At 51.7% G+C, this 15990-nt stretch overlaps 2 protein-coding genes across 3 annotated transcripts; one reads left to right on the forward strand and one right to left on the reverse strand.

The window, feature by feature from the left end:
• The first annotated feature begins 26 nt into the window (after positions 1 to 26).
• On the forward strand, positions 27 to 10147 carry ALDH9A1 (aldehyde dehydrogenase 9 family member A1). Of its 2 annotated transcripts, none has more exons than XM_085312133.1 (12): positions 27 to 55; positions 730 to 922; positions 1760 to 1905; positions 3119 to 3248; positions 3569 to 3703; positions 4171 to 4367; positions 5057 to 5197; positions 5872 to 6060; positions 7527 to 7614; positions 8003 to 8144; positions 8700 to 8812; positions 9201 to 10147. In XM_085312133.1, exons 2-12 carry the CDS (start codon positions 745 to 747, stop codon positions 9293 to 9295), a joined length of 1554 nt encoding a protein of 517 aa, XP_085168259.1. In that variant the 5' UTR covers positions 27 to 55; positions 730 to 744; the 3' UTR covers positions 9296 to 10147. The 2 variants fall into 2 exon arrangements, with proteins under 2 accessions (XP_085168259.1, XP_085168260.1); XM_085312134.1 differs by having other exon boundaries at positions 41 to 58.
• A 230-nt stretch (positions 10148 to 10377) lies between these two features.
• Positions 10378 to 14202, reverse strand: MGST3 (microsomal glutathione S-transferase 3). Its single transcript, XM_085312138.1, has 5 exons — positions 14056 to 14202; positions 13388 to 13461; positions 12670 to 12727; positions 11273 to 11345; positions 10378 to 10609 (listed from the first exon to the last, which is right to left on the reverse strand). Exons 1-5 carry the CDS (start codon positions 14170 to 14172, stop codon positions 10500 to 10502), a joined length of 432 nt encoding a protein of 143 aa, XP_085168264.1. The 5' UTR covers positions 14173 to 14202; the 3' UTR covers positions 10378 to 10499.
• Positions 14203 to 15990: the final 1788 nt, after the last annotated feature.

A 15990-nucleotide genomic window follows, 5' to 3' on the forward strand; every position in this document is an offset into this window, starting at 1 on the left:
GCGCGCGGAGCGGTGAGCGGGCGGCGCGGCGCGGCGGTGGCAGCTGCGCCGTGGGGCAGTGCTGGGGGAGACGGGGGGGAGCTCCCCTGCGGGGGCATGCGGCACCCTGGAGGGGGGCCCCGGGGGGGGTTACTGCATGCTCTCGTGGGGCCTCCCTACGGGTTATTGCGTGCTCCCGTGGGGCTGCGGGGTCCCCTCGTGGGCTGTGGGTCTCCCCTTTGGGTTATTGCGTGCTCCCGTGGGGCTGCGGGGTCCCCTCGTGGGGCTGTGGGTCTCCCCTTTGGGTTATTGCGTGCTCTCGTGGGGCTGCGGGGTCCCCTCGTGGGGCTATGGGTCTCTCCTTTAGGTTATTGCATGCTCTCGTGGGGCTGTGGGTCTCTCCTTTGGGTTATTGTATGCTCTCGTGGGTTTGCGGGGTCCCCTCGTGGGGCTGTGGGTCTCTCCTTTAGGTTATTGCATGCTCCCGTGGGGCTGTGGGTTTCCCCTTTGGGTTATTGCATACCTCTGGTATGGGGTTAGGGGGAAGCCCTCTGTGGGGCTGCAGAATCCCCCAGCTCATGGGGACCTCCAGTGAGGCTGTAAGGTCCTGTCTGTGTTGGGCTCTGGGGTTGTTCCCTCACCAGGCTTGTGGGACCCTTGCCCCGAGGCTATGGAGTRCCCCCTCGTGGGGTTCCTCGTGGGGTGTGGGGCTCCCCGTCCCCGCGCCAAGCCTTGTGCCTCCCCCAGCAGTGCGTGGCCCGGTCGATGCTGACGCTGCCCAGGCTGCAGCCCCTGCTGCCGCAGCTCCGCTCCCTCCTGCCCAGCCTCGCCATGAGCACCACCGGCACCTTCACCCTCCACCAGCCCCTCAACTACCGCGCCGGRGCCCGCGTCCAGCCCGTCGACGGCGGGCAGAGCGAGGAGGTCTACGAGCCGGCCACAGGTACCCCCGGTGCTGCCCTGCCCGGTGGGACCTGGGTGGGATCTGCTCCTGCAAGGGTCGTGTGCTTTGGCTTCTCCCGGGTGTCCACAGCGACGTCTCGCTGGTGCTGAGCACTGGCTGTTTGATGCTATTAGGAAAACAGCTGTGTGTGTGCAGGCAGCCTGTGTCTCTTGGTRTTTTGGTAGTTGCATTTCGTTTCTCTCTGCAGCCTGAGTCTGTCAATACCTTTTTGGCAGAAAACGGTTGTAGTTCTTGGTCAGAGTAAAAATCTGAGTGTCTGAACCTGGCAAAGGACCTGATTTAAGCAAAGAAACAAAACCAACCTGCAGCACACTAGAACTTGCCTTTTAACATTCATATTGAGTTGCATTTCTTTTTGTGTTGGAGGTGTCTAGGTTGATGCAGGATCAGTTTGGAGACTGTTTAACTCTGCTGATGGATATGTAAGAGAGTCCTGAAGCTGGTGGTTGAACTATAATAAACTCATGTGGGAAACAGAGGAAACTTGCAATACCGAGACTAATCAGCAACTAGAACGTTACTGTGGAGAATGGCAGATCTTTTAATTCAGACTAAGGATTGTACTGTATCTGGAAGAGATACTGTATGGCAGTATCTCTTCTAGAAACCAACCACAAATCAGTTGGATTTCGGTGTATCTTATGTCTTGGGAGCTATTGGGAACTATAGTGTGAAGTTCTGTAGCCTGGTATGTAGTGATCACGCCGAAATCTTTAGGTTGCAACGCAAGAATGAGTAAAGGCAGATCAACCATATTGTTTTGTGCTTTTCTTCTGAGATTTGCATTTTGTTTGTTTCCCATTTAAATGTGCTCAGGTCGAGTGATAAGCAAGCTTCTCTGCTCTGGGGAGAAGGAGGTCGATCTGGCTGTGCAGAGTGCGAAGGCTGCCTTTAAAGTATGGAGTCAGCTGTCGGGCATGGAGCGGAGCAGGGTGCTGCTGGAGGCTGCCAGGATTATTCGGGTATGTTGCGGGAGCTCGTCCCCTGTTTTGGAGAGGAGTGGTTTTGTCCCTGAGCTTTCCTGTGGATTAATGTGGCTGCTGCACGTCTGACGGGGGCTTTGCTTCTAGGAGGAATGCAGGGGTTAAACATCACCTTTGACCAGCACAGACAGTAGGTTGTCATGGGCAGGGCAGGCAGCCTTATCCTGCTGTTCAGAGTCAGCTTCTTCTTTACCTTTACTGGGCTTTTTTTCTTTCTTTTTTTTTCTTTTTTTTTTTTTTTGTTGGAAGTCCCATTTCTGAAACAGTACATAGTTGAGCTTGAATTTCAGGGCCCCACTGCTTAGGCTTRTACTACAGAGCCATGTTTACTTAATCCTGTCAGAAGGCCTAAAACTGAAGCCATGCAGCCAAGATCTCACAAGGGTCAAACTTCTTTTCACAAGCTTAAAGATTTGGCCTCACTGCATATGATTTCAGAGCTGAAATTGCTAAGCGTCCCTCTGTTGAACTTCCAGCTTTTCGAACACTAATGTCATGTGACCAGTGTCCTGTTTCAGCAGCGAAATCACAGGAATTTTGTGTTTTTGCTAGACACTAGATAATACACATGGGAGAGAAAGTAGAAATACGCTAGCTTTATCACAAACTCCCTTGGTGCGTGCGTATTCTTGGACATCAGAGTGAATCCTCATCGAGGCACAGATCTGTAAGAGACTGGACTTCCTTTCCCTAGTGTCTGTATGTTATGAGAACTGCTTTCTCTTTCTGCCAGATTTCTTTTTCTGCTGGACTTCCACAGCAGAGTGGCTTTTTTGCCTCAGAGATGATCTGGTACAGGACGCTTTCCAGCTGTGTTGCTTTGTCCAGCCTTCACTAAGTCCTCTGAATTCATTTTGATCTTGCTGTTTGCTGTTCCTTCCAGTTCAGTTCTGTGAACTCTAATCACTGTTTACCAGGCTGCTTCTCAATTCAGGCTTGCTGACCTTTTAGGTAAACAAGGATGTTAAGCAAGACTGGACCGGTGGTGGACTCCAGCAGTTTGACATTCCGCTGTCATCAGTCACCGCTGGCAAATTGATAAATAGCAGCTGGGAACATCCCTTTTAGAGAGGACTAGGTGGTACTGATGGCAGAGCCTGCCTTGGGACTTGCATGCTCAGGAAGCAGCTATCTCCCTGTGGAGTACTGCTGCAGGCTTCTCTAATATTTTGTCACTGTGTTGTGCTTGCAGGAGCAGAGAGAAGAAATTGCCACCTTGGAAACCATCAACAACGGGAAATGCATCTTTGAAGCTAGAGTGGACATTGACATATCTTGGCAGTGCCTGGAGTATTATGCTGGACTGGCAGGATCTCTGGCTGGTGAGAACTTCATTGGGGTTTGATCTGTAGCCTCTGTCCTGTCACTTGCATTTCCTGGTATCTTCCCTGGCACAAGAGGATCTTTGCTGTTGGTTTCTATAAGAGATGGATTACTGCTGTTTTCTTGAAGATCTCAGAAGGATTTTCAGAGATCTCTACATAACACTGTTGTGTTTTGTGGGTGCTCGTATGCCTGCAGTGAACTTCCTGGGGTAAAAGCTGCATGTTCCCATTCTGGAGTGAGATCTGGCCTCTGAAGCTCTGATGAGACAAGAAGGGGCTTYGTCCTTCTCTACCTTCTGGCTGTTTTTCTTTTGCAGGTGAACACATCCAACTTCCTGGGGGATCCTTTGGATATACAAGGAGAGAGCCACTTGGCGTGTGTGTTGGGATCGGAGCCTGGAATTACCCTTTCCAGATTGCCTGCTGGAAATCTGCCCCAGCATTGGCTTGTGGTAATGGAGACCCTTTCCCCATGCAAACTTCTCCTTGAAGCCAAGTCATTCCCTGGGGCACAGCGATGTGGGGGTAAAGAAACCAAGTCTAGGAGTGCCTTGAGGAGGTACTGAAGGATTAGAGGAGCCTTCAGACTATTACTCTTGCAGGAAGGAACAGGAAATGGAAATGAGAACACAGCAGATGCTAAGAGGACAAGGAACGCATCAGGAAAAAAAGTTTGTTGCTTGGTTTTGTATCAGATGAGGAAGGGTCTCTGGGAAAGTCTGCAGTGCAGGACCAATTTCCCAGTATCTCCCAGCTCTTCCCAGCAGGAAGGTGCGGTTGTGCCATTTCAGTGGTTGCAGTCTTCAGCTGAAACTATTTTTCCTCTCTGAGGGATCTTTTGGGATCTGGACAGACAATTTTTTTTTTCTTCCCTCAAGGAGTTTGGATGTCTAACCTCACCTTGCCCCTGTTCCCCTAGGTAATGCTATGGTCTTCAAGCCCTCGCCCTTCACCCCCATTTCGGTGGTGAGGTTGGCAGAGATCTTCACAGAGGCTGGCGTGCCCAAAGGGCTCTTCAATGTGGTGCAGGGCGGAGCGGCCACCGGCCAGTTCCTTTGTCAGCACCCAGATGTGGCCAAAATCTCTTTCACCGGCAGCGTGCCAACTGGCGTCAAGGTAAGGGCACCTTTGTACTTGGGGACACGAGGGATTTGTAATGCCAGCCAGSCTTCCTTCGCTTGTTCAGCCCCTGATCACAGCGAGGTGTCTCTGAACTGTTGAAGGGGGCATCTGTACAGGGAGGAGGGTACATATAAACTGAGCAGCACTGTGAAAATATGTGAGCGTTTCTGGTACTAATAGTTCAATTGAACTGCATGTGAAATACCTTCTTTTAAGCAGACTGTTAGTATCTGTGAATTTGTCACCTACAATTTGTTTTTCAAAAAATTAAAAGTCCTTTGAAAAATCTTTTAAAAATAAATCATAATTTGGAAGAGGGTAAATGTTGCCCCTTGATTTTTTTTTTGTTTTGTTTTGTTTTTGAAAAAACAACTTGTGTGTCCCTGTGGAGTGCAGTGATACAGATGCRGTTCCATCTGCCCTATGGTCTTATGCCAAACATATGCCTTTCTGCAGATGACCCCTTAGATTTTGGCTGCTTTTACCTAAAAACCCCTCTGAGAYTGTCCTCAGTCTGAACTAAACAAGACTTCTCAGCTTGCCCTTTGTGTGCACTGGTTGCTTCTGTTGTTCCTGAAGGTCCCTGGACTGGTGGGAACTCTCCCCTCACGTGCCTCTTACCTTGCTCCAGCCTCCCCTCCTGTCAGTGGGTCACTTGTCTCTTCTCTCCTTGTTTCAATTAGATCATGGAGATGGCAGCCAAAGGGATCAAACCAGTCACCCTGGAGCTGGGAGGCAAATCCCCACTCATCATCTTTTCGGACAGTGTGCTGGAGAATGCTGTGAACGGAGCCCTCATGGCCAACTTCCTGACGCAGGGCGAGGTGTGTGTCCGCGGGGCAGGTGCAACCATCCCCACCACAGTGGGGATGCCTTTGCTGCCTTTTTTAAATGCAGTTTCAGAAGGGAACCTCTTGCAGAAGCTAGCTGCAAAAAGGCATCTCACTGGGAGTGTGCCTTAGCTAATGCAGTGTCCTCAGAAGTGGAGCTTCCCTCTAGTGCTGGGTACTCAGCCAAGAGCAGTTGCTCCTGTGTCCTGGGCTGCAGCCCAGAGCGTGCTGATCAAAAGAGACTGTGCTAGTTTCCCCTGGAAAGGTAGTAGGTGCCAGTTTGGTGTGCTGAGCCGCAGCCCCAACGGGGCTTTGTCTGTCCCAAATTTGGGTTCTCCACATGTGCTGCAGGTTGTGTGTAATTTTGCTGACAAGCTGGCTTATCTGGATCATCTGGGGGAACAGAGCAGTCAGCTCAAGTGTTCTCCTGCTGGTGTCTTGATACATTTTTGCCACTTGGTGGCATCAGTACCCTCATGGCTAGCATGAACTGCTGAGTGCAGCCGTGAGCAGGCAGGGCAATCTAGTTTTTGTTGTCCCCAGGGGCAAGTTGGCTGCATTAACTGCTATGGAAGGGTGTCTCTGAGTGTCTCTGTAACAGGAGCCTTGCAGGGAAGGACTGCGGAGTTGTGTGCRTCTTATTCTGAGCAGCCTATCCCATATCTCAGGTATGCTGTAATGGCACGCGGGTGTTCGTGCAGAGAGARATACTGGATGCCTTCACAAAGGAGGTGGTGAAACGCACCCAGAAAATCAAAGTTGGAGACCCGCTTCTGGAAGACACACGAATGGGAGCCCTTATCAACCGGCCGCACCTGGACCGTGTCCAGGGCTTTATCAAGCAGGCAAAGGAGCAGGTGAGAGTGTGATGCTGCCTTATGACTGCCTAGAAATGTCTCTTTTTGTTGTTAGTTACAGACCATCAGGTGCCCTCCCTCTCCCATGCCTTCGCAATTAAGATCTTTTCTTGTTGTGATTGAATTACTTGGTAGGTATCTTGGGAGCCAGTAGATTAAAAGTGACGCTGCACATGTCTCTGAATCAGAGCTGAAGGTGACATTGCTTTTCAAATCCTGATGTTGCGAAGCTGTGCAGGTAGTGGGATACCTAGTATTGCAGTGTGTAAAACAGGAGAATCCATATAGTTGGGCTGGTTGCTTTTTATAAGCCGTGGTGATATGTTACATGTTTGGCTGTCATCTCTGGTTCTAGTTCTGTTGGTTGCAAAAAGAGCTCAGTAAGGTTGAAAGGCGTCTAAAGCAGCAATGTCCGCACAAATTGACAGGCTTCTGGTAACAATCTCGGAAATAGCAAACCACCCAATCTTCATTTGGTTTTTCTTCAATTTTTATTATAAAGTATAAAAATGCATTAAATATCAGTACYAGCTATATGACTACTCATTTTAGAAGATGGRCTGGAAAAGGAGAGATGTGAGTAARGCTGGGAAGGGGTAAAACTAGGATTTAGGAACAGGAAAAGAGCTGCAGAGGGAGATGTGGGGAAGGAAAAGAGAAACCTGTCATCCYCAAAGCAGTGTATCTGACAGAACGGGTGTTTCTTGCCAAGTGGAGTGCTAAGGGACTGACTGACTTGCTAATGAAGGAGTTTGCACCGTGTGAAGATGTGGAAGTTAATGTGATGCCAGCTGAGGATCTGCTTCCAGTTTTAGTTGCTTCCCTCCAACCTGTGTCAGCCCCTTTGAAACTTGCACCCCCAACCAGCATCGTTTGGACCTTTAGGATGGGTCACAAGTGAGAAGCTAAATTTGGCCATCGTCTCTGAGTGCCCTCAGGTGGTAGAGGTTAACTGCAGGCTCTTTATTTAACTTGCCAGGCCAGTAAGGGGTCACCAGAGCAGACTTGAGTTACAGCTCTTTTGCCTCTGTTTTAAAAACAGAGCAACTGGAAACATGTTTGTCTGAGCTCATGGCCCTGCACTGCGTGTTGTGAGTAACTGAGATGGGCTGCAGGTCCTGGGGCTGCCAGCCGCGGCAGCCGTAGCCTCGCTCACCGGTAAAGGATACAGCAAAGCTCCAGCACAGGTCTTGTTGCCTTGCAGTCAGGTGGGGAACTCTGCAGTGYCCCTCTCCTGAAGGGGAGCATTTGGCAATGAATCGGCTTCATGCTGGAGGCCAGTGAGGTGGTGGATGCGCTCACCAGTCCACTCTGATCTGTTGGCAGTCCTGACCCAGAGGGCACGGGCACAGTTGGTCTGATAGGAATTTAAGTCCAGCAGGGTGTATGGGGCCAGCCAGAGCTGCTGTAGGTGGGCAGGATGCTCCTGGACGTGTCTGCCCACCTTTTGTGTGGCTCTTTTTCAGGGGGCAAAGGTGCTGTGTGGTGGGGACCTGTATGTACCGGATGACCCAAAGCTGAAGAACGGCTATTACATGCAACCCTGTGTGTTAGGTATGATCCTTCCTATTCATGGTGGTGCAGTCTTCTGTGTGGGTGAACAGTGACACCATGTTGTTGCTGAGATCAGGCCTTTCTAGTGAAAGCTATGCTCAGTGTAACCCGTCTCTGTCCGTGTCCATTTGGACCCGTATAGATATAGCAGAAATAGCTCAGGTGTGTACAGCACGCTGAGAGAACTGTGCAGTTGGAGGGTCTAACAGGACACACACACACAGTGCCTCTGCCACCTTGAAATTCAGGATGTCACTCCCTTGTCTGCTAGCCAAGCTGGGGGGGGGCTGTGCAGTGCCAAGTACTTTTCTGGAGGCTGTGCGGGTTGCTGAACATGGTGGCCCAGCCACCAACTCTTCCTCCTGAAGTGTGTGTGCTCTTCTCCCAGGGAACTGCACAGATGATATGACGTGTGTGAAGGAAGAGATCTTTGGACCTGTCATGTCCATCCTGCCATTTGACACAGAGGAGGAAGTTGTGGAGAGAGCCAACAACACCAAATTTGGCCTGGCAGGTGGTGTCTTCACCAGGTACAGCTGGGGAGYGTGGCTGGTGTGGGAAGCAGTCTGGGCATGGGAAGTACTGCAGCAACTTGATACCCTTGCAGTGTCTGGCATGGGACTGGATATCCTCCTCCAGGAAAGTTAATGCAAACGAATGCCAGAAGGGGACTTTGTAAATGCCTGCATATCTCTTCCCAGCTGGTCCTGAAGGATTAGGTGGGCTCAGCTGTCCTTCAGACTCCGGTTCATGCTTGGCCTGCTGGCTGCCCTCCTGCATCTCCAGGAGATGGGCACCACCATGGGCTTCTGAAAGTGCACAGAGAGGACTGTTGGCTGCCTGCCTGCCATAGTCTGCTTTGCTCATGTCCTTGTTCTGCCCTTTGTATCTCAAATGCTATTTTGAATGTCTTTGGGAATAGGTGCCACATCCTTTGAGTAGGTAAAGTAGTAGTAGGGTGGGTCAGACTTCAGAAACTACCTGTTGGTGACCTTATTGGGGGCCTTTGTCAAAGGGGGATGCCAGTAGGCTTGGGAGGAGAGGATGGAAGGGAAGGCTCCAGCTGAACTGCCCTTTTCTGGCAGGGATATCCAGAAGGCTCACAGGGTAGTGGCTGCTCTCAAGGCTGGGATGTGCTTCATTAACAACTACAACATCAGCCCTGTGGAGCTGCCTTTCGGAGGATACAAGGCATCAGGTAAGCTCTGGTCCAGGGAAGGTGAGGCAGCCCCCCTGTGCGCCGTGATGTGAGCGGGCTCTTGAGGGGGGCCGCAAGGGCGCTCTGCTGTGCCTCTAAGAAATGATTGCTATGCTAGGAGCTGATAGGGAAGCTGGAGTTTCAACTACAGCTTTGTACTGAGAAGTCAAGGAGACGAGCTTTAATATACATGGCCCAGCTTGCAGCTGAGCTCCTCCAGTTGTTACTCTGGGGATGATCAGAAATGCCACCTTGGGGTAGTGCTGCATTGGCACAGAGCACGTGGCTCATGTTCTCCCTGGCTGTGCCTACATGCTAGTTACGGAGGGTGTGAGTGGTGCCTGGCACTGTATGGAGCTGTGCTCTCACTTCTGGCTTGTCCTTGCAGGATTTGGCAGAGAGAATGGGCGGGCAGCCATGGAGTATTACTCGCAGCTGAAGACCGTCTGTGTGGAGATGGGTGATGTGGAATCTGTGTTTTAGTGGTCTCAGGCTTTTCAAGGGAGCATCAGTCAGTTCTTGCCTGTCAGCTGGAGATGGGGATCATTTACACAGCGATAAAGAAGTGCTCTAAAATTGTAAGTGCCTCACAGGGAAGGAGGGGCAGAGTTGGAGCAGCGTTTTGCCACCTGATCCTGCAAGGGGGAACGTAGACCTGGGGTTCAGTCTGTGGTTCTGCTCTGCCATCTCYGGAGGTGGGAACCTCAAACTAGGAGGCAGCGATGGGGTTTTCATCAGTAGCATGTGCTGCTACAGAAGCATTATCACAAGCTTTTCAGGGGCAGAGACCAAGGCTGCTCCCCCCACTGTGTGCTATGAACCCTGTTGTCCTCTACCCTCAGTCAACTTTGGTTTTGACATCTTAAGAGGTATCACCCTACTCAATGCACATGTAAGCTCTTGGACACGATGTCCCGTAGCTGTAGGCTCTGTGTCTTCCCTGATGAAATAAAAGCCTTAAGGATAGGACTATTTGTTTTGGGGCTTTCTTCCCTCCTCCRCCCTTAGCTCAATTGTGAGCAGAACCTCTTTTTTTTTTTCCTACTTGTATCTCACCTCCAAGGTGTGGCAGGATATTGTGAGGATGGTCAGCTGATGCTTTCTGGGATGGCTGTGGCTATACAGACTGTCTCCATACACATACTAAAGACAGTACAACAGGAATAGTAGCAGGCTCTAACATAGGTGATAGCTGTCAGTTAAGATAGGCAATGATCTCTTTGACTCTCTTTCTAAAGGCCTGTTGTTCTTTATAATCATGACCAACCAACTTTGTATTTGTCTATGTCTTTTTTTTTTTAACAATCAAATAAATGTTAATTCTGCTTGAAAACATCTCATTGCAGAATGATGTGAATCAAGGGGCCCAGAAATCTACTCTGGTAGAGAACAAGGCTGTTGCTGTATTGGTTGAGCAAACAGGTTGGACTTTTCAGTCACCAAAGTCCTGAAAGCTAAAACAACTCTAACAGAGAGATTTTTTGGGGAGGCCTACAGAACAGGAGTTGTTCTGGCTTTCTGCAAAACTTCTCAAAGAAGTCTTTTGTAACTTCAGAAATAAAATCTAGAATTGACAGCTTCATTTTATTTAATGATAAGGAGGAAAAAGAACAGATTAGAAATGAAATGTTTTCAGAGAGGAAAAAAAAATCTCTTCAGTTTCTCAGGCAGTCATGGAGGTGCTCAGTTAGTCCTGGCAGAGCCAGCCGAGGTGCTGGAAAGCTGAATGTACCCCTGTCCCCACCAGTCCAATGAGYGCAGCGGAACCAAAGGCCCCTCTCATCCTTTTCTTAGGATCTAGAAAAATACAAACATGTTCTGTCAGGTCAGCAGCAGTGCCCACGTACCTCACGTGGGCCGTTCCCAGCTCTGCAGGGCGGCAGCGGGGAGGCTGATGCCCTTCCCCGCACAGGCTTGACTTGTTAGAAGTATATTTAGCTTTGGCTGATCTTGTCCTCATGTTTAAGACACAAAGGCAAGGAAACCTTTGTGAATGTGACAGTTCTGAACCAAGTAAGGTGTGAARTCAGGTGCCCCCACTCAGCTAGGCTTATTTTAAGTAATATGGGAAGAAGGGAAATTAGTTGAATTCAGCTGAGCCTTTTCCCTTTGGTAAGAGAATATATGCTCAATAGCATAAAACACCATCACTCAAAAACTAGCCCAGCCTGGAAATTAAAGAGGGGGCAAAAACTAGGCATTAATCTCTGAGCACAACAGCAGCTATTTGCTTGTGACACGTAGCTACCCTCAGCCTGTGCTATTATTAGATTAGTGTCCTTTCTGTCAGTAGGACAAGCATAATAYGGAGATGGCAGTCTGCAGACCTGCAGCATTTCCCCTGCACCCTGACTGGAAGCTTTAAGCTGCCTCCTTGACATGAGCTGGAGGACAGAGCCCTGAGGCCACTGCGGGAGACTTCAGCTTCCAGCACCACTGTGCTATGGGTTAAGGACTCACCTCCTGTGTAGTAGCCATAGGCGTAGAGGACTCTCCCGAGGATCCAGGCAATGCCAAGCCCTGTGGCAATTCGCTAGATAGAAMGGAGAAGAATTAAAGGTTTCAAGGATCTGCATCTTGCACCTGCTCAGCTGTTTGGATAGCAGCCCTGCTTCAGGAGGAGACCACCAACTACAGTGTGGGTCCTTACCCAGCTAGGACAACTGGGAGTGAGCCTGGGAAAGGTATGTGGCTGATGCGGTGTGCTAGGTTTTGTACGGGAGTCATTTCCATGACACCTTGGGGGAAGGAACCTRTGATGTGCTAGAGTCTTTGCTGCTTTGCAGTGCAAAACTTCCTTCACCAGGAAGAGCTYGTATGTACTGCTGCATTACAGTGTGGGTTCAGCAGGCTGGGTGACCCTGCTCCTACAGCTAGTGGAATTGCACCTGGAGAGAGATGGCTGTGAATATTTGCTCCTTATCAAGGAACTGTGACATCTAGGAACGGTTGAGTCACGCAGGCAGCAGGTGCTAAACCTTGTCTGGCTACTACCCCGCGAGCCAAGCTGGACCACGTACRAGGATTTTGGAGGAAGCTGTTGCCTTGAGCCCACCCCAGTGCTGCAAGCAGGTTTTCCTACTGCTGGTGTTACAAACTTCCACCTCATCGCTTAATTTAGAGCTTGCTGCAACATGGCTTCAGTTTGCCAGACATCACTAGATTTGTTGCTCTTTCAATCTCTGAGAAGGAATATTCAAGAAAGACCCACTTTGTCTAGTGGCAGTGAAGAAAAAGCTACTGGTTTCAACCTCTCCCACACATACACCTCTTTTCTGTGTCTTTCATTTTAAAATGATCTAGATTTTTTTTTCTGCTCCCCAYCCCCACTCCAGGCCTCCTTTGGTAGTGAAAAGGGTGGGAAGATCATCCTGTTCCCAATCTATTCCTGGCAGAAAGACTCTTCTTGAAAAATTGCCTAGAAGCATAGAAAAGAAAGGGTCCCACCCTCTACACATCCAGGGACTGAGTAGCCCTACTCAGGTGCCCGGCAGCACCCTGCAGGACTTGGAGCCTGGCAGGGTTGGAGGAACGCTCCCCACAAGTGCCCTGGGGGCTGTAATAGTTTCAGCTTGTCTAACAAGGCACCTTTAGGGGAAGGGGAGCGGGGTGTAGTGGCTGAAGCGCTACAAGCGTAATGGGTCTGCTAAATATTTGTAATTCCAYGCACGCAAGCTTCTACCATTGCATTTCCAGAAGGGGCAGGCCACRCTGGGCACAGCCATGAAACACGAGCGGGGCTAGTAAAGCAGTCTGCTACCTCCGGCAATGCTTGCTTGGCCTCCTGCCCCCGGGCCTGCTGCRGGGGCAAAGAGCAGAGTTCAATCGTGCAGACCTGCTGCACCAGCATTACTCACCGGGTGGTAGATTCCACCAGTGGCTAAGAAGAACAGGAAGGACGGGTAAACTTCCAGTCTGAAAATAGGAGAGAAAGGTTTGTGTCAAAGTTGCCTGTAAAGAGATCTCAGCAGAAAAGCAGGGACGCACAAGCAGCACCTGCTGAGGTCCCTGCTCGACTGATAGGAGTCTCCATGCACAGGAGCGCTGTGCTCAGCACTGGGGCCAGAGATGGAGACACGAGGGGATCTCAGTGTGTGCTGACATTTAGGGACTTCCTCAGTTCGCACCGCTGTTCAAAGCCTCTGACTCTTTCTACTTGGTGCATTAAGCCACTCCTAAATACTGCCTATCACCAGCTAGCCCAGGAGGAGGTGTTTCTCCCAGCACACACCTGATGCGCTGTTTGCAGCCTGGCCACCTTGCACCTAGAAGGTGTGTGCTTTTGAGGGAGGTCTAGGCAGCAGAACRGATCAGCAGCTTCCAGACACAATGTTATGGAACGAGATTTCCAAAGTCRTAGGGTCCAACCATGGAGATAAAGAGCCAGGCAGTGGGGAACAGGAGGCTGCTTCACAGCACTGTCTCATGGTTTAATGCAAGGTAAAGAACCAGCCCTGCATCGCTACTGAGCRTTACATAGGTTTTCCTCAGGTGTGGAGCCTGAAACCCAACGTTCAGGAGCAGTAAGGCCCTAGTTGTGCAGTTTCAAGACCTGTGCTCGTGTGKGGTACTCACGTGTTTTGGTGTGCGCGCTGGATGCAGTTGAATATATGCCCGTGTTCAGCATCTGTGCTATACATGGTTGGATACTGTCAAAAAACCCAAAAGCAAAGCATGAGCGAGCGCAGTCCTGCCTCCGGAGCCCGGCCTCCTCTAGCAGCGAGGAGGAGGGCACGCGTTGGCAAGGCACAGCCTGCCTTCGTGCCCCATGGCTACAGCTGCTGCCTTGCCCAACCCCTTTGGGCAACCTGCAGGGCTTGGGCTTTTAGCCACCTCTGCTTTGAAGAGAGGATAGGTCACCCCGTGCGTGGCTGTTGAACTCCCATCTCTTTGGAGTGAGGAGCAAAACCACAGGACTAAGCACACGGGGACCCTTGGGGCTGTTCTCAGGCCTCCTCTGGGGAGGTGGCAGCAGGCAGCACCCAGGAAGAGGCCTGGAGGACGCTGCAACGCTGAGCAGCCAGCAGGAGCTGTCCCCTGGCCGCAGAAGCTTTCCCAAGGCTGAGATCCACGTGCGTGGCCGTGCCCCACGCACGCAGGGTATCGAAGCTTGCTGTAACCCTGGCTCACAGGGGCAGAGCCGGGGATGGCGGGGGCAGGCCGGAGGCTCTCCTCCCTCCCCGGGCGCTGCCCCGTTCCCCGCGAACGGCCCCTTCCCGCGCCCTGCGGAGAGGCCGGCTCACCTCCACGTTGTACTTCTTGCGGGCCTTCCCCACCTTCACCGCAAGGTGCGTAACCAAGACGAAGCTGGCAGCCCCTGTCAGGATGACGTAGCCGTACTCCTTGGAGAGGACCACCATCTTGGCGCTGGGAGAAAGGAGAGACCGTTACTACTCTGAGGTGCGTCTGGAGAAGACGCAAACCGGGAGGCGGTCGGTAAGAGGTGCAAAAGCAGAACCGATTTGTGCACTGCTGCTTCCAGCAGCAGAACTAGGGGTCATCAGAAGAAGCCAGGAGGAGACGGATTCAGCACGAACCGAAGGAGGCTTCCCTGCAGCAGGGGCTAGGCCTGCGGGGCTCCTTGCCAAGGACGTTGTGGATGCAGGCAGTTTTCACAAATTCTAGAAGAGGCTGGGCAAACGCTGGGTTCAGAGGGGGCTTATCATACAGACAGACTACAACCGGCTCAGAAAGCCCCTGACCCAGAGGGAGCTGGGCTAAGGCCATTACTCTAAAATAACAAAGCCCACTACGACATTAACAGTAATTTTGGAACCTCTCCAGCAAAGGGGCGTTGGCAAGATGAGCGATGCTCACACGCAGCAGCGCCAAGGAGCCGGCTCAGCATCCCGACTTAGTGAGCAGCCTCCAGCGATGCGTGGCGGCCGGTACATACCGAGAGCTGTGCGAGCCCGCYGGGTACACCAGGGCTCGTGGTTTGCATTTAACCGTTCTGCATTTCCTTACGCACCGCGGGGAGACTCATCTGGCAGGGTCCTGCCTCRTGCTGCCCCACAGAAGGCTGCTGCCTGCTTCTCCCCTCTTTCCTGCTCCCCAACCTGCTGAACCCACTTTCTGCCGGTGCTGCCACGAGGCGCTCAACACTGAACGCTCGGGGACCCTCCCCAGCTACAAACGAGCAGCAAATGATCGCCCTTCCGGTGAACGTCCAGCACCGGTCCTGTTGCACGATCCCAAACCTCAGACGTCTCTGTCCACGTGACCTGAGATGGTTCTGTATGGTGCATCAGGGCAGAAGATGGTGGAGGCCTCCCTGCAGCACCGAGACAACTCCCTCCAAGCCAGACCTGAGCTGACGGCTATTTCCATCCGGTGCCTCCACGATGCAGCGAGGCTTTGCGTCTCCCGTGCTGTCCCCCCCGCAGAACCTGCCAGTGTGGGGSAAGCCGTGCCACCATGTGCAACCAGTGCAACCAGCCTGCCTACGGCAACAGAGCCAGCACCCCTTCACAGGGAGATYTTCGGGGACACGAGCTTTTTATTTCTCATTTGCAAAGGGATTATTATGGACAGAGCAAGGTAAGGGCTTTGTCCACGTGAAGTTTGGCAGTTACTTTAGATTTTCAGTGCTCTTACCAACTAAGAAATGCCAGCTGTACCTGCATGTAATGGAAGCTACCACCTGACAAACACTCAGAAAATACARGGCATCCTCCCCGGCGGTCATTCTTCCCCCTACAATTACAAGCCTGCTGGAGAACCTGCACCTAACAGCCGGGACCAGGCAGTTCCCTTTCACAGCGCTGTGTTACAGATTGTGGCTTTATGGCTCTAACTTAAAAGCCAAGAGCGCAGCTCAGTCCGAGGAAAGGCTGCTCAGTCGCAGCAAGGCTCTGCCCAGCCCGAGGATGCCCTAAGCCTGGCGTGTCATGAAGCTGCAGCTCTTATGCCACCGGGAGGAAACTGCTCAGAGAACCGTTGTTCTTCCAAYGGGCAATTCAAAGTCGGCAGGACCTTCAGCTTCCCTCCGAGYCTTTGCCCCACGGCTACTTCCTGGTCGTGGCGACTTCTGCACCTCAGCAACCTTCGCCCAGGGCTACAAGGGCGGGGAGCAGAAGCCTGGGGCTGAACTTGCCTCACGCCGTGCACCATGACGCAGCGCCCTCCCGGCGCTGGAGCGGAGCGGCCCCGGCGGGCGCGGCCGCTCGGCAGGGAGG

This window comes from Rhea americana, unplaced genomic scaffold (genome assembly GCF_003343005.1).
Source record: "Rhea americana isolate MKP2758 unplaced genomic scaffold, rheAme1 scaffold_358, whole genome shotgun sequence".
In the NCBI taxonomy this organism is placed as follows: domain Eukaryota; kingdom Metazoa; phylum Chordata; class Aves; order Rheiformes; family Rheidae; genus Rhea; species Rhea americana.